The sequence below is a fragment of the Syngnathus typhle genome, linkage group LG1 (genome assembly GCF_033458585.1).
Source record: "Syngnathus typhle isolate RoL2023-S1 ecotype Sweden linkage group LG1, RoL_Styp_1.0, whole genome shotgun sequence".
NCBI classification, from domain to species: Eukaryota; Metazoa; Chordata; class Actinopteri; order Syngnathiformes; family Syngnathidae; genus Syngnathus; species Syngnathus typhle.
Window position 1 is genome coordinate 26,424,734 of NC_083738.1, and position 13,282 is coordinate 26,438,015.

Sequence of the window (13,282 nt, forward strand, 5' to 3'; positions counted from 1 at the left end):
ACCCTATTTGCATTCGGAAGGGCCGTGTAAAATAAATAAAGAATCGGATGAATCCAGGAATAAATAGACAGGCGGCTCGGTTGGGGAGGCGTGCGCAGATGGGTGCGTGTTCATTCTCAACCTCCGGGTTCCCGAGCGTTGCGGAAAGGAAGCCTCCGTTGGGCTCGCACGCAAACACACTGTCAAATATACATGACAAGTTGGAGAAGCCTAAATCATTATGGAGACGAAATCTAGAAAGGGCTTTTTAGTGCTCCCTTTGTTCGACGGGCTCTCCCAGGACGTCGTGTAGCCGTCCCGCTAACGTCTACGCAGCTGCGGGGTTTTTTTTTTTTGTTTTCTTTGTGGTGTGACAGGGGAAAGAGCTGATCCGTTTTGAAATTGGTGATTGACAGCCGAGAGCGACGAGTGTCATCGATGCGACATGGAGGAGGAGGCAAATAGGAGGATGGCCAACGGGTTGCGGGAGAACTGGTTCCATCCATCCACATCCACATTTTCCATCCACCCATCCATCATCCACATTTTTCATCCATCCATCCATCATCCACATTTTCCATCCATCCATCCATCCATCATACACATTTTCCATCCATCCATCTATCCATCCATCCATTATCCACATTTTCCATCCATCCATCCATTATCCACATTTTCCATCCATCCATCCATCATCCACATTTTCCATCCATCCATCCATTATCCACATTTTCCATCCATCCATCCATCATCCACATTTTCCATCCATCCATCCATCATCCACATTTTCCATCCATCCATCCATCATCCACATTTTCCATCCATCCATCCATCATCCACATTTTCCATCCATCCATCCATCATCCACATTTTCCATCCATCCATCCATCATCCACATTTTCCATCCATCCAGCCATCCATCATCCACATTTTCCATCCATCCATCCATCATCCACATTTTCCATCCATCCATTCATCCATCATCCACATTTTCCATCCATCCATTCATCCATCATCCACATTTTCCATCCATCCATTCATCCATCATCCACATTTTCCATCCATCCATCCATCCATCCATCCATCCATCCATCCATCCATCCATCCATCCATCCATCCATCCATCCATCCCCTTTCCCGACACTTTCACTTTTGCCATGTCATCAATATCGGCAACAAAGGTATCAAAGCGCTAATTTTGCTATGGCGACGACCCGACAGAGTGCGAAAGCTTGAACCCCGGTTAGCGTTGAAGGCGGGCTCCCCCCGCCCCCGGCCCATCCCCACCGCTGGGTGTGAGAGGTCACGGCCTTCGCTTGAGCGCTGATGCTGCGTGCAGGCACACAAAGCAGATTAACGCTCACAAAAAAAAAAACCAGGAGGGGGGCCCGGGCCAGCGCTTTGTCACCCCGCAACCCTCATCCGCCGCCCGATTGGCCGAGCCGGCCTCATCTGTTGCTCGCGCCGCCAATGAAAGGCGGAGCCCCCGACCGTGCGTGCTGTCGGCGGTCAAACGGCATCGAGCGGCAGTCTGCGACGTCGCGGCCGACTTAGTATTCATAGCTTGCTAATTGCAGGTTAAGCCTGGGGCGCATTCCTTCAACTTCGGATTTGTTTTTTAGTCGGCACGTCTGTCCTCCCGATGCACTCTTATCACCGGGTTCAAAGTTTCCTGCGACGTGATGCATCAATTGAAGACCAAAGGAAGCCGAGGAGCATTTAGAGCGCCTCGTTGTTGCGCCGTAGAAAAGCCACCGGAGGTTTTAGGCGGATATATTTTCACAGATCAAACAAGTGGTCATGTGAAGGTATAAGCGAGATGCTAAACAAAGTGGGGCGGGGCTTCACACATTATCACATTGTTTGAGAGCGGAGAGGACTTGTTTTTTTTGCCATTTTCAAGCCTCATTTTTTTTGTACTTGGCGAATTGTTTGAATCATTTACCTTTGGCAAGGTTCCTAAAAACACTGCGGCGTGTCTAATTTAGTTTCATTTTACGTTTACTTTCCCGCAACATTAGCTGTGTTGTAAATACCAAACATACCAGAAGTAGAATCTAACTAGGCTAAAGGCTAATGTATATAGGCTAATGGCTAATGTCAATAGGCTAATGGTGGAAGTAAATGGGCTAACGGCTAATGTGAACAGGCTAACGGCTAATATAAATAGGCTACTGGGTGTGTCTATCATTAAATCGGTACATTTACGTGTAGTAATGTGGACGTTCTTATTTCAAGCAATGGTCACAATTCTTAATCATCGGGACAGACACGGATGAAAATCACAGGTCCATCTTGAACGGCATTTAGCATTTTAATCTCCCATGAGGCCTTGAGGTTGAGTGAGAAATGCGCCTGAGGGCAAAACGGAGGCTAATTCACACTCAACATGGAATTACACTGTTTCCACGCATGAAGCCTTTGAATAATTTACGGCGCTCGACGGATGGACATGATTTATTCGGCGCATACGGTTGACGGGAAGCGTCGGGGCTGCGGTGCGGATTCGGTCCGGGCTTCGCCAGCCCCCGTCGCTAAACAAGCAACCGGGTCAGCGCTGCGGTACGTCAATTTGTTTTACCCACCGGAATGAAGTGGAACGCCAGTCATCCGAAATATACGGCACATTTCTTCAGTACGTTTTAAATATATCGAAATATAAAGGATATTTCCCCACAGTGCTTTTATAATGGCCTTCAATTAGGGCATATGCGGATTGTGGCTTTTTGCGGGCGAGTCCATCTTTGAGATGGACGTCGGGGCTTTTCTGTGCATGTGTTCTCATTCTCCTGAAAGTGAGAGAACCGGAGGCAGAGGAGAAGATGGGAGGAGAAATAGGCACAGTGACATTAACAAGATTGCTTGTTAAGGAAGGTGGAGAGTAAGGGGAGAATGGCGGGGGCCGTAATTGGCTGGAGGTTTTTTTTTTTTTTTTTTTGAAAAGGCGAGAAGAAAAGACAGAATTGGGTTTCCAGGCCCGCCCGGCGTGTGAAACTGTGTGCGAAGCGACCAGATGAGAGGCTAAAGGGCAGACACACCTTTCAATCAGGTTGAGGGCCGGGCCGAGCCGGGCCAGGGCACCCCTCCCCCCCTCTCTCTCCTTGCCCTCCACCTTCCAGGACAAAGACACAGTGTGCAACGGCCATCTGCGAAGACGCAGGAGCTTGCTGCGGTGTCAACAGGGCCGCGACACAAACCACATTTCACACGACTAGCTCACGCACACACGCACACAAACACACGACCTCACTTTCCACCAGTGGTTCTCAATCTGGGCTCCCTTGGAGGTCCAGCTTGGGTGTTCATAAAATAATCCACAATCAATAATTCGAAACACATGCAAATGACACACGATAAAACGGGGGGAAAAAAAAGGCAAGATCTTTTCCATGCCTACTCCTTAAAAAAAGTACTCGATGAATAACTGCAGTAAACTATTGGATTCCAGTTGAGAAAAACAACAACCATGGCAGTGAATGAGTTATACGGATCCCTGGACCCCCCCCCCGAAATTGAGACCCCTGAAGCTCCAACACGCACACACCAAGTCATCGTATCTCCCCCAATGCACTGCCAGCAACTCGTGCGAAAAAGCGCTTTGCATTTCTTCAAGATGCGCCAACAAGACCAGCGCGCGTGTCTGTGTGTATTTATGTTTGTGCGTGTGCACGCCGGTCGGTGTAAATCAACGTTAATCCCTCGCCGCGGGACGCCCTCCCTTCTTCCCGTGCCAGATGAGGGAGGGATACGCGGCCAATTTCAACAGGGGAGCTAGCTGCCAAGCGCAAACGCCGCGTCATGGGCTGCCATGTGATGTCACGCCTGTGGGACGCCGGCAGATCTAAAATAACGTCTGTGTGACATGAGCTATGAGCGTTAGCGTGCCCGTACATGGTTCAATAAATGAGAGACTCACTACTGAGAATGCTAACAAGCTAGCTAGCCTGGCTAATGGTTTGTTTTCATTCTGATGTTGCTTTACGAGGGTGATGAGCACTGAAAAAGTTCAGAAATATGTTTACGCTTTGACTATTTTGATTTAATATGGACAAAACTGAACGTTTACGTTTCAATAAATGACAGACTCACTACTGAGGATGCTAACAAGCTAGGTAACATGGCTAATGGTTTGTTTTCATTCTGATGTTGCTTTACGAGGGTGATGAGCACCGAAAAAGTTCGGAAATATGTTTACGCTTTGACTATTTTGATTTAATATGGACAAAATTGAATGTTTTTTTTTTTTTTTTTTTAGGTTTACGAGTATAGGCCTACCTACAATGCATATCTGACCCACTAGCTGGAAATACATTAAATATAATTCCTACTTTTGTTGGACAAAGATTCAGGAAAGACAAAGTGCGGACGTAACTCGGAAAGACGGCTACCAAAGGGTTAATTTGGCAGCTTGAACCACGGGATGGATTATCTACCTCCCCTTCACCAATCATTCCATTGTGAGCCACTATGGAAGTGTAGAAGGAGGGTGAGAGAAATTCCCCCCCCCTTCTTTCTCCAAGTAGATTAATAAAATGAAGCTTCTGGATCCCTCTCAGCTTGCCTTATCCTTTTATTCCCCACTTTGACGCTTTATCTCAGTATTCTATTATTCCTTCGACTATATGCCGGCGTTTCGGGAGTGGATGCCTGCCTGCGTGTGTGCATTCAAAGAAAGCACGACAGGCTTTGAAAAGCGAGGAGGAGGAGGAGGAGGAAGGCCAGATAAGAGATGGACACAAGTGTGACAAAGAAACCGGTGAGAAGGATGGAGTTGAGAAGGAGGGAGGGGTGGGGGGGGCGTCACAGGAGCCCCCGTGGGTGCATCCTTTCAAAACCAGAACCTGTTCCCAGCGGCCTTTGCTTGCATTCGGACTGAAACATTACTTGCATTTCCATGTTACAGATCAGTGATTCTCAACCGTCGGGATTTCATTCAAGATGACATCACTCGTTAATAAATTAGTCGTTTAACATCGAGGATAAAAAAGATATGCCTTTGCGTATATTGTCTCTCCATGTGTTGCTGAAAAATGTCTGATCAAATATCCATTGTTTAAAAAGTGACAGCTTCCGTGACATCAATGCTAGTTTCCTTAGCCAGTCGATAGCATTTGGCATTTTGTGTTAGCATTAAGCTAGCTCTATACAAGTTGATCAAATAGTAAATGCGAATGGGAACTCGAAGCTTCAAGCTGCTTGTTGTGACGTTTCCTGACACCATTTAGCGTCTTGAAAATCGTGTAAATCGGGTCACTCGGAAATCAAGGTACGTGTATTAGCTCAATAAAGGTTGGAAAAACCTGTTTTGATCTGCCTTCACTTCAAAATGGTTCTCCTCAACTTTCAGGCGGTATTTAAGCGACAAGATTATGCACGAGATTGGAGCAGATTAACCCGTAGCCGTACGACGACCGGTCAAACTGGTCAGATTGAGGCAAATGACATGCAAAAAAAACAAAAATAAACAATCGGCATGCAGGTCGGCCAACCGGTTCAGGTTAAACAAGCACTAAAAACAACCAAGATGGCGGGAGATTGACAGGAAAGGAGCAACAAACTTTTGACAGCAAAATTGAGGCACGTGATATTGTTCCTATAGCAACCAAAATTTCGGGGGGGGGGGCTGAAGCAGACGTAAAATTAAGGGGTGAAAAAGCAATGGGGGAGGGGCTAGTGTTGTAGGGACAGTCCAATGAGTCCTAATCCTTTTACAGACAGCTTTGTTGAGTGATTGACAGCCAAGCGCGCCACGTTAGAACATGGCGCGGGGGGGGGGGGGGGGGGCATTACTAGAGGGATTATCTCTCCCCTGGCTTTACAAAAAAACCCACCCCCCCACTCCACCTCACCTCATCACTGGTTGATAGGGTCAAGTGGTGCTGGCTGTTTTCTGTGGTTTTCACGCCCAAAACTGCCTTTGTCTGCCTTGTTTTGCAAATAACGGCAGCAGTAATGACAGTGGCGGGGGCGGGGGAGACTGGGGGGGGGGGGTACCCAGTGTACACAAACAGCCCACGCGGGCTCGTATACAAGTCCTCACACCCACGCTAGACAAGCACTCAAACCCGCGCTCCGAGAAGGCCGCTTTAGTAGTTCGATTAGCGAGCCACTGGAGTTTGAATCGCATTTTCGTCATCACGTTGTGGGAAAAGTTGATGAAAGTTCCTTTTCGGATGCCAGTTCACACAAATTAGCCAAAGATTTGCTGTGGAAGAAGTGAAAAAGAATTGGGCAGGCTTGTAACACATCCATCAAGCCCCCCGCTCCCCCCGAAGAAGGAGACCTCTGATAACCCCGCCCACTTTGACCTTTTGTAACAGCATTCTTTTGCGTGGGGATAGAAAGAGGCGGGATGAAAAGAAAAACTGTGGTGAGCCATGCCAGTGATGACTTTTCAAGTAATTTCAAGAAAGACAGAGTACCAAAAGTAGGTTTTTTTGTAATTTGGTACTAACCCATTTATTATTATTTTTAAACTATCGGCACTGGTGGAGGCTTCCCATACCAGCCCATGATGCTTCAGGCAAAACGGTTTTCTTAACTGAAGTTAGCGCTAATGACGAATCATCATCAGGACTTCAGGAATCATTTTGTGGGTCACAAACCTAAATAAAATTTTATAAATCAAATGTTCGAGAGGTATCGTTAGTCTGTATCGTACCGGTTACTTTCAAAAATCAAGTAAATCAAGTAATCACTTAACTCATTCACTGTCAATAAAAATATAATATAATATAATATAATATAATATAATATAATATAATATAATATAATATAATATAATATAATATAATATAATATAATATAATATAATATAATATAATATAATATAATATAATATAATATAATATAATATAATATAATATAATATAATATAATCGATGGCTGTCAATGAGTCAACTAAGTTACATTTAAAATCAGGTAACTTTGTGACTTTTTTCAAGCTAATTGTAAAGCAGTTGAAGTCATCGCAGAAGAAGAAATGCGTGAACATCTTTGCTCAGACACTCCAAACAGAGGAAGCGATCGTGAGGCCGTGAAGAGTTTCACAACAACATAATTGCCTGTAACCAGCATGTGATTTTGCTTTTCCCAGCACCGCCGCATACAAACCTCCCAAATGTAATCTTGTATTTATGACACCGGTCTCATTCAGGTTATATTTAGTACAGGAAATGGAGCGTAAGCTCTCCGAGGTCGCGGCGTAACAACGGCGGGCTAACGCCAAAGCCAGATGGGCCGCGTTCTTTTAAGCGCTAATTACAACTGTGCGCGCACACACACAAACGGCCAAGCGTTTGAGAAAGCCTGCCGTACTCATGAAGGATGAGAAGGGCTGAGAGGTAAACTGGCTCATCAACGCGTTGCCATGGAGACGTTACAATGATGTGGAATATTTTGAGGTATTTATGAATCGAGTTAGGTTCCGCGACAGGTGATTTTTGTTTAGTTTTTTGCGATAAATTACAACACTTGGAAAAATCCGGATTGCGCAGATTGACTCTGAAAAAATACACCGCTTTTGCTTTCTCCGTTTCTCGAGCTTGGTCGAGCAGGAGCCATCCGAGTCTATGTACGTGTGACGAAGGTCCATTAAAGAGCGCTAACCTAAATGATGGGTCACCATGGCAACAACGTCTCCCCCTTATTACATGTCAGACTACAAGACAGGTTAAAGCGTTTAAACTTTCTTCCCCTCAACTTATTATAGAAACTCCAGAGCTGCCAGTTCGCTGAGGGCTTCACGCCGAGCTGATCAAAGTGCTGGTTCGGCCCGAAAAGTTCCTTTAAAAGCTTACCGGATTTCACCGGGTCGAACCTCCTACGGGCTTGCACGTGGCGAGAGGTGTCAGCCGTGAGGAATGGGAGGTTTTACCCGCTCGCATGTGGCCAGGAAGCGGCTCGCTGCGGTTCTGACCCGAAGACAATCAGTCACTCTGTCTGTCTACTCCATCTGAACCGGGCAGAATTACCCGACCGCATTTCCTCTCCGAGCTATCTTCGCTCTATCATCTTTAAATATTGCAGAAGCGCTGAGGGTTGCAGTTGAAGAGGGGCACAATCACCCCCGCCCCCCCCCCCCGGCAGAAAAGTGGCTTTATTTCCACTCCTAGTAAAGGTTTACTATGCGTTTCAAACAACCATAGCGCTTTGCCTTAGTCGGCTCAACTTACATGCTAACGGTTAGCATTGATCATCGCAGTTTCAGAAGCGATGGATACATTTGAACACAAACGGTGGTGCAACACAGACAGACAGACAGATCGCACCCGCGGGCTTAAACACATTTTTCTGAAAAATGGCTTGTATCCACTCAAAACTTTTTTTCCCATACAGCACTTTTTTTTTTTTTTTTTTAAATCCAACTTGATTTAAACTCAGTCCCACCCGCAACTTAATGTCACAGCATCTTACCAAGAGAAAAATAGAAAAAGTTCTATTCTTCTGTTTGTGTCTTATACTGCCTCACGGTGGTCAAGGCAGGCACAGCACAAGGAGCAGTACAATCAATTCGATTGCAGCATTAAGTCACAATGTAAAAATTGTTTCATTCTATACATTTTATTGAATTACGCGATTAGTCTATGTTTCTATAAAGTTCATTATTACAGAGAATTATTTTTCTTTCCTAAAAATCACATTCACAAAAAAAAAGCTGCGGGGAGGATTGAATGATCCTTCTTAGGATGTGTGTGTGTGTGTGTGTGTTTGTGTGTGTGTGTGTGTGCGCATGTGTGTTTGCGTGACACAGTGACACCCTTTCACACTATGAGGCAGTAAAGCTGTAAAGTGCTTCAACTACCACTTGCACACAGACTGACCACTTCATTAGGGACACCTATCCTATTGGAAGCGATACAAAAAATCGGAGACGGTCCGTTTGGTTTGAGGACCGGTCAAATTATTAGGAACACCTCTACATATGATGCACTGATGAAACCACAAACAGACTGTAAACAAATTGTTATGAATATCCGAAACTATTCAAACATTTTTTTTAGTACAGAACACCTTCTTTCCTGTTTATTTACAGTTTGATTATTTTTTTGCGACCTTTTATAACACTTTTCCCACTCAGGCAAAAAGACTTCTAGTAAAATCTCCTCACTCTCGTTTTTCTGCCGTTGTCGTTTACGGTAGGAACACTTAGCCTAGTTAGCTTGTCTTTTTATCTGGTGCCAATTAGCAGGCGATTAATGAATTATTGACGAACTGGAAGCAGGAGGGAGGGGGATTAAACGAAACGAAACAGTCCCCAGTTGTATTACAACATGCGTGAGGAGACCACCGACTTGAAGAAATAAAAAAGCCTCCCTTTGCTTCCATTTAAGAAAGTAATCGACCTTTCTCTGTTAAGATCCTCAATGCACGTCACATCAAGTCAGGGGGGGGGGGGGGCAACGAGAAGCCCCATTAGATCATCTCAACAATCTATTTCGGCACATTCTGGGAAATCATCTAAGTGAGTCATTAAAGGTTGCCCGGTATGATCACATCATTCATCAGCAGTATATCCTTAAGTACAAAAGTAACATATTTTTACTGTTGGTTATATGCCATTAAAAATTTGGAAGTCCACAATTTAAAAAAAAAAGTTTTTATTTTTAAAGCCTGAGCTAGCTAGTTCAACTATCAAAATGCTAAATTTGTTAGCAAAACGATGGCTTTTGAAATGCAAAAAAAAAAAAGGTTTTAGGGAGCATTGGCTCAACATTTATACAATCAAAATTCTAGCTTCCTTAGCTAAATGGCAGCTTTGCTAACATGACCCCCCCCCCAAAAAAAGCTCAATTAATGTTAATCAAATTAAAAAATCCCCCGATTTGTAAAGTAATTTTTCAGATTACACAGATGAATGTCGTAAAATGGGGAATTTTTCGACTAGGGAGAGCTTCGGTTCAACATTTATGTGATAACACGGTAGCTAAGTTAGCTAAACGCAGACACGGGCTTTAGCCACAGGTGCGTCAACTCGCCGGCAGGTAAACAAACGTGTTTACTTGTCGAATGAGCTCAAGCCCCTATGGCTAAAGCCAAACTGTGGCAAGATTTTTCCCATCTCTGGGTAAACACAGCTTTGTTAACACTGCGAACAGAAAACAGACAACCCATCTTAGCGGCAGAGGTTAAAAAAGTATTTTCACAACGTAAGAAATACAAAGTAATCTACCAAGTAAAAGTACCGTATTTTCCGGACTATAAGGTGCACCTAAAAATTTCTCAAAAGCCGACAGTGCGCCTTATAGTCCGGTGCGCCTTATATATGGACTAAATTCCTAAATCTAAACTGGCCCGAAGCATTGTGTCATGAAATCAATCATAAGTGGCCCGCTGAAGACTATGAATCATGAATCAAAACGACTATGGATCATTATTTTGTGATTATAAATTAATTTGTTGCGCCTGAAGTTGAAATAGAAATTGTAAAATGGAGAATGATTTGGATTAAAAATCTGACATGATGCATTAATGGTGCGCCTTATAGTCCGGTGCGCCTTATATAAGGACAAAGTCTTAAAATGGGCCACTCATTGAAGGTGCGCCTTATAGTCCGGGAAATACGGTAATCCGAAAATCAACACTTTGGATACCGGAAAATTAATTTAAGATTAATAAAAAAAAAAATCTTTGTACTTCCCACAACTGGCTGTTTTTTTTTCTTTTTTCTTTCAACACCACAGCTCTAAAACAGCATGGAAAGGGAAAGGCAGAAAGTGCATGGATGTGTGTCAAAAAGAAATAAAGTGAAGGACAGACTAAGCTGATTAAGTATGAATGCTAAGCTTTGTGAAGGCACACAATGGCGTACAACAGGCTTTGTACTTTGCATATATGAGCAAAACCCTTTTGCAGATGACTCAGAGTGCGCCGTCAAAGCTCCGTCCCCCCGCTAATTGCCATCCAGGCCACCTTACACTAAACTCCATTCGAGAACAATAGCACGGAGACACCTGTAAAGGCCAGAAAAGCCTGCTAGCAGTTAGCTTTGCCAGAAATGCAAAAAAATCCCCCTCCCCACCCCCCAACGGCCTAGCAAACTTGGCTTCCCATCCAACCCTATGGGCTGAATCCACCCACTGCTGACAACAAAAACCCTCATTAGAGGCTTCACGCCTGGCTCCACAGTAGAATGGGGGGGGGGGGGGGGGGCTCCCGTACACTGTTGCATCCCGCACGGCAAGGGGAGAAGCCAGACTGGCCGTTGCCTCCAGCACACAGTTCCACCAAAAAAAAAAAAAAAAAAACAGTTCCCGAGTGCAAATTTAGGATACAGTCTGAAGGCACCAGCAGCAATGTTCAAAGATGCATTCAAGGATTTACTCATGGTTCGAGAAGAGATACAGCACTCGCGTTGATAACAAATTCCCACATCTCGCTCGCTTTCAGTTCAGTGGCGCCTTGAGCTGAATCAATATCTCGAATCATCTTTTTTTTTTTTTTTTCCATTTGAATGAATGATAATGCCATTCTGAGTCAGACACATAACAGACGAAAAGATGGATATATTGTTCTTGGAACTTCTCATATCTTATCAGTACGGCACTAATATAGGTTTTCTAAACTGCGACGGACGTCTCGCTGATATCCAAATGATTAAAGACACTGATGAAAGATATTGGATTGGATGTCATCAGACTGTCTCCAAACAAAAAACAAGAATTTTTGTATAACTTTTTTTTTTTAAATATTCCACTGCTTACTTGTTGCATTCAAAAAGAATTTCACCTGCCGGAGGGGAGACTTTTTCCTCGCTCTAAAAGCAGGCGGTCTATTTGTGACCCGGAAAGCTTCCGTCAATTGCTTTTAAATGCTAAACATGACATTTGAACTCACTGGCACGACAGAAAAGGACTTTTGATTCCAGTTTTGTCACCACGGGTGGCAAACTCCGACGCTACGCAAAAAAGCAATCGGAACCACGTTGGACCCAAAAATGCGTATCGGTTTCGCATGCTTACCTCTCGTTAAGAGAATTCCAGTAGATGGGCTCCATGTTGCTGGCGGTGGTTCCCAGTAAATCCAGTACAAACGCCAGCAAGACCCACAATCCATTCACACTCCATGGACGCGCCATCTCCGAATTCGGTCCACAAGTGATGCTGCCAAAAAAACAAAAACAAAAAAAAATCAAATGAAAAAGAAGACTTCCAAAAGTGGAGGGGAGTCAGAAACTCGTGGGTCCGGTATGCATTGAGATCAATGAAAAAATAAAAAAAGAAACCTTTGTGGTCTATTTCAGCAGCATTCCCATGACTTTTAATGTGCCATTAGTGCTCCTTGCGCGCACACACGAATGGCTTCGGTCCAGGACGCAAATAGAACTCCAGCGAATCCAATGTTGTCAAATGAATCACAAGCCAGCAGCGTTTCTCTTCTTGTGCCTCAATTGTCTCAGTTTCGAACAACGCTCCCTTGTTGTGTGTGCACCCTCTCCCATTACCTTGCCCCGACGCCTCATGCAACACACAACAGCCAAAATACGCGTACAATTTGGTTGATTGTGTTGTTTTTTTTTCTCCCAAAAAACAAAAATGCAAGCCGCTTTAAAGATGTGCCACCGGGCTCCGCATCTCCACGCTCATCAAGTCCAGTCGGTGCACATCACAATTCTTCCAGACAGCTTGTACATCCACGAATGCTCAATTTGAGAATTCAAAATGTGAAAACAATCCAAATGTGGTAAAATGGAAGCGTCTATTTCAAGAGTTTAAAAAAAAAAAATCCTCACTTTGCTTGGGGGGGATAAAAACTTGCTGGGTAGTTTAATTTGAAGAAGAAAAAAAAAAAGGATTACGAAGCGAGCTTGGGTCCAATAAATGTTTCAACGACTGGCTGGCACAATAACACGAGGACGTCACAATCGCGACATTGGTCCGACCTGCACGGAGGCTCGCTGCGTACTGGCAGAACCGCCAGGACCAGGGCCGGAACACCGGAACCGAGCAGGGAGGGAGGGGGGAGTGAAAACTCACGTGGAATGAGGGAGCAAAATCCCCGTTTGACGACTGGTAGGCGGTACTCACCGACACAGCACAATGCAGCCAGACGTAAGACAAGAAATTTAAAAAAAAGAAAAAAAAGGACGCGAAACATAAAGTATCTATTTTACACACACTTCTTCATCCGGACCGCTGAGCCCAGGTGCGTTTTATTTGACTAAAAAGGGAAAAACACCCATTTATCCTCGATGGAGGAGCAAGAGCGCCCCTCCGCCACACATCCGAAAAAAGACACGCCAACGCTTTTTAGCTCGCTCTCGAAAAGTGGATTAAAAAAAAAGACGTGAGATTAACTAATCGTG

The 13,282-nt window shown here is 44.5% G+C and overlaps 1 protein-coding gene across 2 annotated transcripts in view; it reads right to left on the reverse strand.

Moving 5' to 3' along the window:
• Nucleotides 1-12,930, reverse strand: part of efnb3b (ephrin-B3b) — a 47,375-nt gene extending 34,445 nt beyond the window's left edge. Inside the window, exons 1-2 of one of the 2 annotated variants that reach the window (XM_061287031.1) lie at nt 12,203-12,930; nt 11,940-12,080 (exon numbers count right to left, since the gene is read on the reverse strand). In XM_061287031.1, the coding sequence (XP_061143015.1) occupies nt 11,940-12,055 (116 nt within the window). In that variant the 5' untranslated portion in view covers nt 12,056-12,080; nt 12,203-12,930. The remainder of the gene's footprint in view (nt 1-11,939; nt 12,081-12,202) is intronic. The other variant, XM_061287023.1, reaches the window with a different exon arrangement.
• Nucleotides 12,931-13,282: the final 352 nt, after the last annotated feature.